At 45.9% G+C, this 15,756-nt stretch overlaps 1 protein-coding gene across 5 annotated transcripts in view; it reads left to right on the forward strand.

Annotated features, from left to right (window-relative positions):
- The window catches only part of TNRC6C (trinucleotide repeat containing 6C), a 285,172-nt gene that overhangs the window by 127,129 nt on the left and 142,287 nt on the right, over positions 1-15,756 (forward strand). For 4 of the 5 annotated variants that reach the window (XM_015427099.1, XM_015427101.1, XM_015427100.1 and 1 more), the window contains one exon: positions 11,183-13,774. In XM_015427099.1, the coding sequence (XP_015282585.1) occupies positions 11,183-13,774 (2,592 nt within the window). Of the gene's footprint in view, positions 1-8,864; positions 8,925-11,182; positions 13,775-15,756 lie in introns of those variants that run through there. The other variant, XM_015427102.1, reaches the window with a different exon arrangement.

Here is a 15,756-nt window from a genome sequence, read left to right on the forward strand (position 1 = left end):
CCATAGCTCACAAAGTAGAATTTTTGCTCAGAAGACTCCACAACTTAGAGGGAACATTGCTGCTGACTCATGCTCAGTGTATGGTCTACTAAGACCCCTAGATCCTTTTTGCACATACTACTGCCAAGAAAGTCTCCCCCATCCTATAATTATGCATTGAATTTTTTCCTACCTAAATGCAGAACTTTACATTTATCCCCATTCAAATTCATTTTGTTTTAGCCCAGTTTTCCAGCCTGTCAGGATCATCCTGTATCCTGACTCCTTCTTCTACCATATTTGCTACCCCTCCCAATTTAGTTTCATCTGCAAATTTAATAAGCATTCCCTCTATCCCTTCATCCAAATAATTGATAAAGATGTTGAACAAAACATGTCCCAGGACAGATACTTGAGGCAGCCCACTTGTCACTCCTCTCCAAGAGGATGAGGAAACATTAACAGGCACTCTTTAGGTGCAATCTGTCAACCAGTTATAGATCTACCTAACAGTAATAGGATCCAAACCACATTTTACCAATTTGCAGGGGTCTTGTTGTAGAAAAAGAGCTGCCGGAGCTCATTAGCATAACTCATTAGCATAACTTATTTGCATAAGCCACGCCCCCTGACATCACCGGAAGTGACAGAAGGCCACACCCCCTGACATCACCGGAAGTGTGTCAGAAGGCCCAGCTACTTACCCTCCTGCTTCATCCTCATTCCCAAACGGAATGAGGATCGAAGCAGAGGGCGGGGTAAAGAAGGGGGCGGGGCTTCACCACGTGACCGCCCCGCCCCCTAGAGGTTCTCTTCCGGAGCTCCGTACCTGAGAGCTCCCCCCCGACTAGAGCCCTGCCAATTTGTCAACAAGGATATTATGTGGAACCTTATCAAAAGTCTTACTGAAATCAAGATATATGTGTATAGCATTCCACTGACCCGGCAAGGTAGTGACTTTCTCCAAAAAAGAGATAAGGTTAGTCTGATATGACTTGTTCTTGAGAAACCATGCTGGCTCTTAGTATTCACTGTTGTCCTTTCTAAATGCTCAGGGACTGTCTGTCTGATTAGTTGTTTTAAAACCTTCCCAGGTATAGATGTCAAGCTGATGGGTCGGTAATTACCCAGATCCTCCTTTTTTCCCTTCTTGAAGATGGGGACATTTGCCTGCCTTCAGTCTCCGATGTAAAAGATGGCAAAATAATGCATTAATTTATAAGGTTCCAGCAGTGCTAAGTAGATGACAAAACAAAAAGTCAGAATGGAAGCAATAGTAATATCTCTTTACATGTAAAAGGGCAGTTTTCAGCAAGGGAGGCCAGATGATTGTATGTCCACCACCTCAACCAAAGGTGGTGTAGTAAGTCTCACAGGGCCCTGATCTCAAGCCAGGAGCATGTTCCACCAGGCAGAGGCCAGGGTGGAAAAGACCATGGCCCTGGTTGAGACTAAGCAGTCATTCAGCTGACCTGGCCGTGTGGATCCATACTATGGTTACCTGGAGCAGAGGTGTCAAACTTATTTGTTATGAAGGCCAGATCTGACATAAATGTAACTTTGTTGGGCCTGGCCACGTGTTCCACAAAACGTAATGCCAGGTAATAGAGATATAAACTTAAAAGAACAGCAGCTGGAAAGCTCCAAGTTGGTGTGTCCTTACTGGAAGGCCCCATGGGCTGGGAGTGGGTGCAGAGGAAAACCCACATGGATGGACTGAAGAGTCAGTGGTGCAGTACTGGGCAGTTGATCTTGCACTGCCTGGAGTGGGACAAACCCCTTCCCCAGCCCAGTCTCACCACTAGTACTGTGAGCCCGGGCCCCAGGGTAAAAACATGAAAGGGCTGGGTGTTGCAAGCCCCCCCCCCCCCGAACCACCATGGAAGGAGACTGGGAAGGCAAGTTGAACTAACTCCCTCTCGTCTGCAGAAGAGGGGGCAGTAGCCCATGTCTGAGGCCACATGCATGGTGGCACCCAGGCCAAGCAAAGGCCAGTAAACTGGAGACACCCATGCAGCTGTGGCCACCTCCATCCAAGGCCATCAGACAATCCATGGTGGGGTGATGCTGGGAGTTCAAGCCAAAGATGGTTGGCAAACCGCACTACCCCAGGCTGAAGGCCACCCAGCGACCAGTATAATGAGAGATCACTGGCACTGCCCTCTGAAGAGCCGGCAGCCACCTACAGCTGAAGGCCACCACATGGTTCATGGGGGAGGGAGGCCCCCGATGTGTGGAAGAAAATGCCAATGAACATCACTCCAATCGGCCAAAGTACGATTGCCACATGGGGGGTTGTGAATACGGCAGCGGCCACCAGCAAATATGGTGGCGGCCATGAGTAGGCCCCAGCAGAAGATTGTCTGTACTGCCTCATGTACAAATACTGATCCCTGTGGTCATCTGGGACAGCATAGCTGGAGCTGCAGACCAAGCAGAGAGGTATACAATCTTATCTTGGAACCCCGAGCTGGCATGAATGCAGCTGCGGTAGTTCCCAACTTACCGGTGAGGTTGCCACTGAAGCAAAGGTGTTCTGCTTGGCTACTGCAGACAAGGTTGTTCTGCCATGCTGAAGCCACAATCAGAGTGGCTCTGCTCCCTCACCCCTCGTGTTCCTTCCCTTGAGAGCCAGTTTGGTGTAGTGGTTAAGTGTGCCGACTCTAATCTGGGAGAACCGGGGTTGATTCCCCACTTGCAGCTGTGGGATGACCTTGGGCAAGCCATAGTTCTGGCACAGCTGTTCTTGAAAAAGAACAGTTTCTGTCAGAGCTCTCTCAGCCCCACCTACCTCACAGGGTGTCAGTTGTGGGGAGGGGAAGGGAAAGGAGTTTGTAAGCCGCTCTGAGACACCTTTGGGTAGTGAAGGGCGGGGTATAAATCCAATCTCTTCTTCTTGCACCAGTTGTTCACAGGCTGGATGAGAGCCCTGGTCAGGCTGGTTCCAGCCCCCTGGGCCTTATCTTTGACACCCTTGACCTAGAGACTAGATTATTGTAATGCACTCTAGATGGGTCTGCCCTTAAAGACAACTGAGAAACTCCAGTTAGTACAGCAGCTCAGCTGTTGTTGGGTGCTAAGAGGAATGTGCATATAACTCCCGTTCTGTATATGCTTTTTGGTTACTGATCGGTTACTGGGTTCAGTTCAAAGGTTCTAGTAATCACTTACAAAACCCCTAATGGCATTGGATCCACATCCCTGCAGGACCATTTCTCCTGCTATGTTCTGCCTTGACAGTTGTGCTCATCGGACCAAAGCCTGATGAAGCTGCCACCCTACAAACAGGTAAAATTGGTAGCTACCTATTCACATGCATATTCTCTATGGGAGCTCCCACATTGTGGAATGGCCTTCCTGAAGCTTCAGGAAAGGCCCTTTTGCTTCTAGTATTTCTCAGAATCTGCAAAAAATGTTCAGGAGGGCATTCTTACAAAGGGATTAGAACTATAGTATAATGGATTGACTCAGAAGATTGCTCCTTTAAGGGATTAGTATTATAGCATTTTACAGTGCTTACTGTACATATCACACACACACACACAGTTTACTGCAATTCAATGTCTTCTACCTTAGTAACATTTTCTTCAATATGTTATATCAAATTAGTTTCATGGTCTTGTTTTAGCCTACATTAACCATTTTGTCGTTTTAGTCTTTTTTTCACTTGCTTACACTGTTTTCTAGTTCTTTAGTCCTAGCCCCACTGCACGGTATTAAAATAGATCTTTGCTGTCTGATTGGATTATTTTTATCCTATCTCATAACCTACCTTGTGTGTCTGTGACAAAGGCAGCTATAAATGAAGTTAATAATAATTTCCTCATATATTTTTTCTCTCCAACACCCTCTACCTAATGCTTAAATGGCCTCAGCATTCCTAAAGTATGTTGAGTTCTCATCAGGTGGCTGTTTAGCATTTTCCCATTTAATTTACAAAGTAATATAGTTCTGCATGCCTAAAATCCTCCTAGTTTGCCAAAATTCCTAGTATTCTGTGTATCTGGATAAGTGCACAAGCACATGGAAGCTTATACCTAGAATTAAATTTTGTTGGTCTTAAAGGTGCCACTGGACTCAGACTTTGTTCTATTCTGTGCATGGTCTGATGATGCTACCTTACTAAATGGCATTTGACCTGGTAGCAGTGTTCCCTCTAAGCTGAGTTAGTGTGAGCTGGCTCACACATTTTTGTCTCAGCTCAGGAAAGAGGGCTCCAGAGCAAACTAATTCATGCATAAGCCAAATCACCTGCTCACAACTTTAATGCTGGTAGCTCACAAAGTAGAATTTTTGCTCACAGGACTCCACAGCTTAGAGGGAACATTGCCTGGTAGTACAAGGAGTGATGTGGAATCCCATTCAAAACTCCATTGAAATGTATCCTTTTTTTTCTAGGTGGGTCTCTGTTTTTAATTTTTACCCACATAATGTTGATTTATTATTATTATTTTTTAAATGTAAATTAAAAATTTTTTATATGCCCGGGCAACAGATTCCGGTGCTCCTGGGGAAGGGAAAGTACAGCGGTGGGTCCAGGCAGGAAGTAACGGGAAGGCTGCGGAGAAATAAGCATGCTCGGCACCCTTCCAGCCTGTGTCCCATCCCAAGGGTTGTCAGCAGTGGGGCTAGGATGGATAACCCTCCTCCAACATTGGTACTGTGCAATGCCAGATCTATAAATAACACAACTATGGTCCTTCGGGACTTCTTTTCAGAACAGCCGGTAGACCTGGCTTGTGTGACCAAGACCTGGGTGTGGGATGGGGAGACTGTGGCTCTCTCCCAGCTTACCCCTCCCTGGTTCTCAGTCCTACACCAGGGGGTGGGGGGAAGGAGTGGCTATGCTCATTCAGGAGGCTTACTCCTTCAGGGCGCTCCCGTCGTTGGAGATCACTGGCCTTGAGTGTGTCGGCCTGGTGTGGGGGGCTGCGGAGAGTGTGGCGATTTGGCTGGTGTACCGACCACCTAACACATCGGCTGATAGCCTACCGGCCCTGGTGGAGGCCGTTTCAGGCTGGGCGCTGGAACACCCTAGGCTAATTGTCTTGGGTGATTTCAACGTCCATGCCGATGACGTGACTTCCACTCATGTGGTGGACCTGGTGTCATCCATGGTGGCGCTGGGACTCTCCCAACTTGTAACAATCCCCACTCACCAGGCTGGGCACACGCTTGATTTGATCTTCACAGCTGGGGTAACAGTGGACAGATTACTGCTTTGGCAGTTCCATGGTTGCACCACCATGCTCTGAGGGCCCAGTTGAATGTTCCACCCCATCTTTGTTTAGGCAGCGAGCGTATTTTAGCTTGCCCGCAGAGCCAAATGGACCCTGCGTGGTTCCAAATGACTCTATGGGATCTGATGCCCCCTGGCGGCTGATGAGCTTGTAGAGGACTAGAAGAGCCGACTCTGCAGCCATCAACGAGATCGCTCCCCGGTGCCCTCTGCGCCCTTGCACTAGGCTTGCTCCCTGGTTTACCCAGGAGTTGCGGCTTATAAAGCGAGAACTCAGACAGTTAGAGAGATGGTGGCGCTGTGCTCGAGACAAAGAAACAAGAGCATCTTATAGGATATTTATGAGATCCTACAAGATGGCAATCAAGGTCGCTAATAAGGAGTTCTGTGCGGCTACGATTGTGTCTGCCAGCTCACGCCCAGTTCAATTATTTAGAACGATTTGGGCTATTACAGTTCTGCCACAGGGCAGACCAAATGTTAGGGAATTGGACATTGGCTGTGAGGCTTTTGTGAGCTATTTTGTGGACAAAGTCTTGGCGCTCCGCCGCGACCTCCCCACCACAGTTGAGGCAGTGAGTGAACTTGAGGGTCCTTGCACGCTTTCGACTCCGGCTTTGGATTCTTTCAGCCCACTCAGTCTGGAGGAAGTCGACAGATTGCTCATGACTGTACGCCCAACCACATGCAACCTTGATCCATGCCCTTCCTGGCTGATTAAAGCTGGCCACGAGGGGTTTCAAAGTGCCCTAAGGGAGATTATCAACAAGTCCCTCAGGGAGGGACAGTGCCCGGGGGCACTCAAGGATGCGATGGTCTGCCCTCTCTTGAAAAAACCATCCTTGGATCCGGCTGAATTGGCTAACTATTGGCCGGTTTCCAATTTGCCCTACTTGAGAGGGCGGCGGCGATACAGTTGCAGAGCTTCCTGGATGACACTTCTGCATTAGATCCTTCCCAGTCCGGCTTTCACCCAGGATACAGGAAGGAGACAGCACTGGTCGTCCTTACTGACGACCTCCGGAGACACCTGGATCAAGGCAGCTCGGCAGTGCTGTTGCTGTTAGACCTCTCAGCTGCGTTTGACACGGTCGACCACCAGCTGCTGACCTGCCGCCTTGCCGATGTAGAGATACAGGGTCTTGCCTTGCAGTGGCTTGCTTCCTTTCTCCGAGGCCGGGGACAGAGGGTGGTGCTAGGGGAACAGCAGTCCTGGAGGCACCCACTTGAGTGCGGAGTGCCTCAGGGGGCGGTGCTGTCCCCGATGCTTTTTAACATCTATATACGCCCCCTTGCTCAGATAGCCCGGAGGTATGGTCTGGGCTGTCATCAGTACGCTGATGATACTCAGCTCTATCTGATGTTGGGCAGCCAGTTGGGCTCCAGACTAGAAGATCTGGACCGGGCATTGCACACCGTGGCTGGTTGGCTCAGGCAGAGTTGGCTGAAGCTAAATCCGGCAAAGACGGAGGTCCTGTGCCTGAGTTGGGGGCAATTCGGGTTTGGGGCTCCCGCTCCTGGCTTTTGATGGGGCTCCATTGGTGCTGGCACCGGGGGTTAGGAGCCTGGGAGTGCTCCTGGATCCCTCCTTGATGATGGAGGCCCAGGTTGCAGCCACTGCTAAGTCGGCCTTCTACCATCTTCAGCTGGTTCGGCAGTTGGCCCCCTACCTCGATCGCGACAACCTGGCCACAGTGATCCATGTGATGGTCACCTCAAGATTAGACTACTGCAATGCTCTCTACATTGGGCTGCCCTTGGCCCAAACCCGGAGGCTGCAGCTAGTGCAGAATGCTGCTGCCAGGCTGCTGATGTGTATCCCTAGATGGGAGCACATCCGGCCTGTGCTGAAGGCACTGCACTGGCTACCAATAGTGTACCGGATTCGCTTCAAGGTGCTGGTACTTACCTTTAAAGCCCTATATGGCCAGGGTCCGACATACCTGAGGGACCGCCTTTCCCCATACATATCCCAGAGAGCACTACGGTCGGTGTTGCAACATCGACTAGTTATCCCAGGCCCAAGGAGGCCAGGCTCACTGTCAACAGGGCCAGAGCCTTTTCTGTGGCGGCTCCTTACTTGTGGAATGAGCTTCCGGAGGAGATCAGGGCCTTGCGGGATCTTCTGCAATTCTGCAGGGCCTGCAAGATGGAGCTCTTCCACCAGGCCTTCAATTAGGAGCCGCCCACCACTACCATCAACGTTCATTATTAACATCCAGGGTGTTGGGCTGGCTGTAGCTGAAAGTGAGCCATATCAACTTGATATGTTGGGAGACCGCTGAGCTGGGTATGTGGATGCCACACTGTATGGTACGCCATCTTGAGTTAATAACACTGTGAGCACTTTAAATTGTAAATTGTGAATTGGTCTGATTGTTTTAAATGGTTTTAATTGTTTTATATGTACTTGGTACATTGTGCCAAGTAATGTAAGCTGCCCTGAGCCTGCTTGTGGGAAGGGCGGGATAAAAATACTACAAATAAATAATAAATAAATAAATAAATCCCACCCTCCCCTGCTAGCGGGCTCAGGGTGGGTCACAACAGGTCAGTGTTGTTGTTTAGGCCTTGTTTTTCTCATCATCATGATGAAGTAATGGGAAGAGCTGTACAACTTAATTTTTTGTCTGTCATCCTGTACTGTTAACAGTGCAGGGTAGCGTCTTTGGGGGGAATAGAATATATGGCAACCATGTTCTAGAATGACAGAAATCTTTCCACTAGTAGTTTCAGGTATAAATCAGCAGCAAAGTGATATGACAAATATATTCTTAGTGATAAATACCAGTAACTCTGTTGATAGTGCATTTGAAAAGTTTCATAGTGCCTTGATATGGTTGTGGCTCTATAATTCACAACTTTATACTAAAAAATTACAAGTTGTGTTCAGAATACCAAGGGAGTCTAAAAATGCATTTTAACCTGCAGTTAAAGTTCCTTCTCTACCAGGAAGTGAAAACTCTGCTGTCTGCATGGGTAACAGTTCTGCATGCTCATAAACAGGGGCTGTGTTTTTAAAGGGTCTTATATTTTCAGCTTTCTCAGTATAGAAATAATTAAGTACCTGGTTGCTTGCCACCTTCCATATAAGGTTTGTTCCTTTTATTGTATTTAGTACTGGTATGCCAAGTTACAGCACTTCTGTTCAGAGATGGGAAGAGAAGGACGGAGACATGAAGGAGGCAGGAATTTATTTGCATGCGGCCAATCGGCAATGTGTGGCTGTTCTTTTGGCTGACTTTCAAAAACCCGAAGAAAAGCAGCCACCATGATTAGCATGTGGCTACGTCTCAAAGTGAAAATGTTTTGTGACAGTTGAAAGAATTTAAAGAGGAAGGAAGATCGGTTTAGTGTCAGCTGCAATTAGATAATCAAAGCTTTAAAATCTTTGTGTGTTGATACCTTATCCAGAGTTAAGGGGGCTGTGTGCTGCTGGAGGTGGGGGCAGGAGGGTGGAGGAGTCTCCCTGTGTGGAAAGGGCATTTCCAAAGCCGGCACAGCTAAGGCCCGAGTGAGCTTGCAGGTTTTCTGGGTGCACACTTGCACTGAGCGATTTTCTTGGCAGCTCTACATGATGAGGCTCACTCTGTAAACAGCCGACATATTGAAGCCGAGAGCCTAAGCGAACCTAGATGCAGGAGGGGAGACAGCTCTGCACACAATGTAGCGTCTCCTAGGATGGTTGGGCGACACCTTTCCTCAGGTATTTCATTACTTGTTGGCTCCGTTAGAGCAGCCAGCGAGGAAAAAGAGGACAAATAGTATATGCTTCTGTTAAATCAGTTTATTACATAATGTTTCAGAGACATCAACAGCAGCAGCACAGCGTCCTAAGCTTTTGGCTGCCTTTCAGGTTTGATAAAATGGCGTCCTCAGAGAAGGAGCTGCTTGCTAAAGATATATTACGCAGGGCAGAAAAATGAAGTTTATTTATCTTTCTCTACTGCTGTTTGGTTTTGGAGTATTCCTATTTTACTGAGTGCTCACTAATAATTAAGAATGCTGTTTTTTAATGCCGATCAGCTGTTTTTCTGAATGCATTAAATGTTCCTACAGCAGAGGGAACATACTTGGTTTCATACTGTAGTGAAGAAAATTTAAAAAGAGCAATAACCTTTTCCACTCGTGTTATCTAATTTTGGATTTTGTCTGTAAATAAAGCAGCTGTATTTTAAGTGTTCTCTCTTAACTCTTCCATATTTGCATATTCCTTTGTGGCATAGTCTGACAGCCTTAAGCATTTATGTAGTCAGTGTTCTTGTTGGAGCAAACTTACAGTAGATCATGTAAACAGAATTTTTAACTCACAAATAATTATTCCAGCTAGTGATATGAAAGAAACAAATACTGTGGAAAAAGTTGCCTGCCAGGATGCTTGCAAATGCGAAAGTTATCACATTTGTTTTGACCTCAGCATGTAAGTGCAGATGGAATCAAGCAGTGTCTGTTAATGTTACACATATCCTGGCAGGCTTAACCCATCCTGCATATCACTGATTGAAGCAAATGTCCACACTTTATTTCATAATAAGACTATACCTTCAGCATGTTAGTTGACCATTCAAAACATTGATTGTGATAACAACTTTGGGGGTTTGTTGAAATATTCAATCAAGTTATTGATAACTTCTTATTTGGGGAACGGACTCTATTGTTTTTCCTATTTAGAATCCAGACATTTTATCACAATATCAGAGCTCAGGTTACAGAAACCTACAGTTGGACTTGCCTTTATATATTTATTTACTTCATTTATATTCTTCCTGTCTCCCCAGTGGGGACCCAAAGTAGCTTACATTGTTTTATTTAATGGCTATTGCTTTTATAGAACAAAACATTAGTAATCATCTTTGTTAGAACCTGTCTAGTCCCCCCCCTTTTTACAATAACATGTTTTAGTTTTCATGAACACTTCTGGCAGATGACAGGCCTCAGTCCTGAAGCTGTCTCCCAGTGGTTCTTTCTACTGCATCCTATAGTTTCTAGTTAACAGCCTAATCCTGTCTCTGCTCTATGGTGAAATAGTGGATAGGATCTGGTGCAGGACAACTTGCTCCCTTGCCATAGCAGGGTGTATTAGCTTCACCTTCTGTGCTGAAGGGATAGTTTGTAAGCAGCAAGTACTAGCATCTTCTCAAAGTTTCATTTACAGTAGAAATACTTGTAACAAAAAATTACTTGGTGTTTGGATACTGTGTCTAATTTTGGAAGGCAGTCCTGTCAATGAAACTTTTTTGTTTCTGTTTCTGAGTGTAGCAAGGCACAGATGAGTCCCAGCCTGCTCTCCTGTGTTCAGAATAGAATAGGTTAATTTAAAATATACTGGATTGGAACTTTCAGAACTTTTCTGCTAATGGCAACATCTTCCTTCGGCCTTAAGGAGCCTTGTACCAGTGGAAATACCTCTTGCACTGGAGGAAAGCCCAGTCATTAGCAGAAAAGTTTTGTAGAATCATGTGTTCAAAATTATAATTTAGTGCTATTTCAACAGATATAGTTGTGCTTTTGGTCTGTTCTGAAAGAAAACTGATTTAGAATTTGGTTTAAAATTTCTGTTGCATATGGGGAAATGTTTGAGCATATATTACACTCTACTGTGTCACTTCCAGAATCAATCCTATTGGTTTAATCTAAAAAATACATGGGGGGGAAATCATGAATGTAGGGGAGAAGGTGGAGGTCACTGCGTGAGACTGTAATATTGGTGATATATGAAACATAACTAAATTCTAAGTTCTGAAAACTATTATAATTTTAAATTCATAATTTCAGTGGCATTTGTGTAGCTCATAAGTCAAGGGCTCAGTATGGGCTAGATTTCCCCCCCAGCATCACATCCATAAATGAGGCTGGAAAAGGAGGGCGTGCTTTAAAGAATGTAAGCATAACAATCAAGCCAAGAGTGCGACTGATGTCTTTGGGTCAACAGCAGACTAATTTACATCATGTTTAATTTTTCAGACCTTGGTCACAGCGGATTGGGAGACCATTATGAGAATACTCACTGGGGACAGCAGCCCACTTTCCGAAGTGAAGCCAATTGCAGCTGGGATAAAGTGATAATAGACAGGACTGACAAGGAAGCGTGGCCTTCCATTACAGGAACTGAGACTGAGTCTGCCTCAGAATGTACTACAGACACTGACTCTGCCTCCAACTGTGGCTCAGAGAACAGTAGCATGGCTACAGGGAGTGCCCAAGGCAACTTCACTGGACATACAAAGAAACCTAATGGCAATAATGGCGCCAATGGAGCACTCATCCAAAGCACTTCTATCCAGAGTGCCCTTGGAGCTGGTGGAGCAAATGGAAACGGAAATGCAGCCAGAGTGTGGGGTGTTGCCACAGGTTCCAACTCTGGCTTAGCTCATTGCTCAGCCAGTGGTGGGGATGGAAAGATGGACAACATGATGGGAGATGGTAGAAGTCAAAACTGCTGGGGTGCTTCCAACTCAAATGCTGGCATTAATCTTAACCTTAATCCCAATGCCAATCCAGCTGCTTGGCCTGTACTTGGACATGAAGGAACTGTGGGAACAGGCAACCCTTCTGGTATTTGCAGTCCAGTCAGTGCCATAGGTCAGAACATGGGCAACCAGAATGGGAACCCAGTGGGCACCTTAGGTGCTTGGGGAAACTTGCTGCCGCAAGAGAGCACAGAACCACAAACGTCCACTTCTCAGAATGTGTCTTTCAGCGTACAACCTCAGAACCTTAACACTGATGGACCAAATAACGCTAACCCCATGAATTCTTCACCAAACCCTATCAATGCAATGCAGACAAATGGACTGCCAAACTGGGGCATGGCTGTTGGCATGGGGGCCATCATCCCGCCCCACCTGCAAAGCCTTCCTGGTGCTAATGGGACATCAGTTTCTCAAGTCAGTGGGGGAAGTGGTGAAGGAATGGGCAATTCAGTATGGGGAATATCCCCAGGAAATCCTGCCACAGGAAACAGCAATTCTGGGTTCAGTCAGGGGAATGGAGACACTGTGAACTCAGCATTAAGTGCTAAACAAAATGGATCCAGCAGTGCTGTGCAAAAGGAAGGAAATGGAACAAGTGCTTGGGATTCAGGTCCTCCTGCTGGTTCTGGAGTCTTAGCATGGGGCAGGGGCAGTGGCAACAGTGGTGTTGGTAATATGCATTCTGGTGCTTGGGGTCACCCAAGCCGCAGTACCAGTAACAGTGTTAATGGTGAATGGAGCAAGCCCCCAAACCAGCATTCCAATAATGACATCAATGGGAAAGGATCAACAGGGTGGGATAGCTCTACTGTTACCAGCCAGAATCCTGCCATGCAGCAGGGCAATGAACAAATAAACTCTTGGGCCAAAGCTGCAGCATCTGGCAATACAGGTAGTGAAGGAAGTAATGATAGCAATGGAAGTCAAAATGAAGGCAGTACTGGGAGGGAGGGAGCTGGAGAGAGTCGAAGAAGAGAGAAGGGTATGGTAGACCAAGGGCAAGTCCAGTTGCCAAGGAATGACCTTGACCCAAGAGTTCTGTCCAACACTGGGTGGGGACAGACTCCTGTAAAACAAAACACTGCCTGGGAATTTGAAGAATCTCCAAGATCTGAACGAAAGAATGACAACGGAACTGAGGCTTGGGGTTGTACAGCTACTCAGCCTTCAAATTTGGGGGGCAAGAATGATGCGTCCATCATGAACAGTACAAATACCTCTTCAGTATCTGGGTGGGTCAGCTCTCCACCTGCAACAGTTACAACTAATACAGGTTGGGGCGACAACAATAACAAAGCGCCAAATGGCCCTGGGGGATGGGGAGAGCCAGCAGGTTCTACTGCTGTCAATAATGCTGCTGCTGCTGCCAAAAGTGGCCACACTTGGAGTGGGACCACAAATCAGGAGGACAAGTCACCAACTTGGAGTGAACCTCAGAAACCCAAATCTCAAAATTGGGGAGATGGACAAAAATCAAATCCAGGCTGGACTTCAGGGGGTGGAGAATGGGTTGATTCCTCATCTGTCCCTGGACACTTGGGAGATGGGAAAAAAAATGGGTCTGGATGGGATACTGACAATAGATCAGGGTCTGGTTGGAATGATACTACACGTTCTGGGACCAGTGGATGGGGAAATGGCACAAACAGCAAGGCTAATACTGGTACAAACTGGGGAGAATCTTTGAAACCTGCTCCCCAACAGAACTGGGCTTCTAAATCCCAGGACAACAATGGGAGTAATTGGGGAGGAGCGGCTTCTGTTAAACAGACTGGATCAGGATGGGTTGGTGGGCCAGTGCCAACCAAACAGAAGGACAGTAGTGAAGCAACTGGGTGGGAAGAGCCCTCTCCACCATCCATTCGGCGCAAGATGGAGATTGATGATGGTACCTCAGCTTGGGGTGACCCAAATTACAATAACAACAAGACTGTAAATATGTGGGATAGAAACAATCCTGTAATACAGAGCAGTACCACAGCCACCACCACTAGCACCACGATTATCAACGCAAACCTGGCTGAACCTCAGCCACTGCACCAGTCAAGTGCCCAGTCATCCCGGTCCTCGCTGCTTGGTCCAGGTAGGATACAAGCTTTCTTTTCTCAAAATTACTATTGTATACTTTAGACAGTTATTTTTAATGATCATTATATAAGCTGTACTTGTACACCTTACTGTTATATGTTCATATTTTATATCATAAGACTATGGTATAAAATGAAGTGTAAATTATTCATTTGTATTAGAGCATGTCATTTTATTTTCATTTCAAAATTAAAGCACATAGGACAGACTGAAGACCAGATTAGGGTTGTGAGATGAACATATCAGATGTAAGGAATGATTAGTAAAAAAATAAATGATGCAGGCCATGTGGTACTAAATAAAATCTGTGGAATATTTTTGTAGTACAAACACACATAATCATGCCAGTTTCTTCTAGGAAAAAATAGAAAAGATACAAACAAAGAACAGGTTCTAAAATTGCTTTGGTAATTGGTCAGATAATCCTTGTTTTAGAGTGGATATAACCATGTAAAGGTAAAGGTAAAGGTTCCCTTGCTCGAAAGCCAGTCGAATCCGACTCTAGGGTTGCGGTGCTCATCTCCGTTTCAAAGCCGAAGAGCCAGCGCTGTCCGAAGACGTTTCCGTGGTCATGTGGCCGGCATGACTAAACACCAAGGTGCACGGAACGCTGTTACCTTCCCACCGAAGTGGTACCTATTTATCTACTTGCAATTTCTTGCTTTCGAACTGCTAGGTTGGCAGGAGCTGGAACTAGAGACGGGAGCTCACTCCGTCATACGGCACACTCGGGTCTCGAACTGCTGAACTACCGACCTTCCACAGCCTGCAGTTCAGCGTCTTAACCACTTGAGCCACCGCAGCTCCGATATAACCATGTAGGTGTGTTTAAAGTTAAAAACGAACATTTGTATTTAATATAATCGTTGTCAACGTGAACATGATTGCAAAACTCTTAATAGAACAGATCTGAAATATCCTCTTCACAATGTTTAGTGTATTTTATAATGTGTATTCATAGTTCTTTTGCTTTTTGTTCTTCTATGCTGTCCAATCTTTGTTGTCCATTCTTAGACATCATACATCTGTTTCTGTTCATCTCTTCTTCTGCCTCTTGCCAAAGACATATTCCTTCAGTTGTGACTATTACCCAAGAGTCTACGTGCTTCTTGAAAATAATAATTTCCATTCATAATCCCATACAAAGAACGTTTTGTGTTGAGAAAGTGTTACTTTGTTTTTAACTAGTGAACACAGGAACTATCTGTGATCTGTGTTGTCCCACAAAGATGAAGTCTATAACACCCCCTTCTTTTTACAGTAATGAAGGAAACATTCTATAATCCTCTACAGTCTTAGCTAATTCTCAAGTTTTAGCTTATTGGATCATTACAGGAAGAATGCAACTTTTATTGAAAACAGCTTGTTTACTCATTTTAATCTTTACTGTGCCATTCTCTTTGTTTCACTCAGTGTTTAAGAAAACACTTTTGCAGGCAATGTTTCATCAGCTACAGCTGAGGAGTTCCCTATTGCTTAATTATTGGGGACACCATGCCCCAAGGAATTTTACAGAAATCCTTCCATTGGATGTGGTAGGGCTTGCTATAGTCAGTCCTGCCTGTGGAACCTTGGACCTTACTAAACTTACTGCATTTTCTCACATGGAAGTGAATACATAACAAGCAGTTGCCAGTACTCAAACTTGTCTATGGATGTGTGGTGTTCAAAATCGTCTCTGAACCATGTCACCAAGTCTGGGAAGGATTTTAAATGTGTATTTGTATGGAACAATTTGAAATGAATGTTCAGGACTTTGTTGAAGGCAGTGGGCATGATTCAGCCCCTTTCCAGTGCCCCAGGAGTCTCTACGTGCTTGAGCATCTAGGAGCCAGACAAGAACAGCTGCATGCATCTTCCCTGATCAGCCCCCTTGGCAAGTTAAGGACCCTTCTATACAGGCATTTAGCAGCCCATAAACTTTTTATGGAAATGTGTATGGCATTCCAGCAGCCCTATATGTCAGGATGTGATAGA

Source organism: Gekko japonicus, unplaced genomic scaffold (assembly GCF_001447785.1).
Source record: "Gekko japonicus isolate JY-2015 unplaced genomic scaffold, Gekko_japonicus_V1.1 scaffold536, whole genome shotgun sequence".
NCBI lineage: Eukaryota > Metazoa > Chordata > Lepidosauria > Squamata > Gekkonidae > Gekko > Gekko japonicus.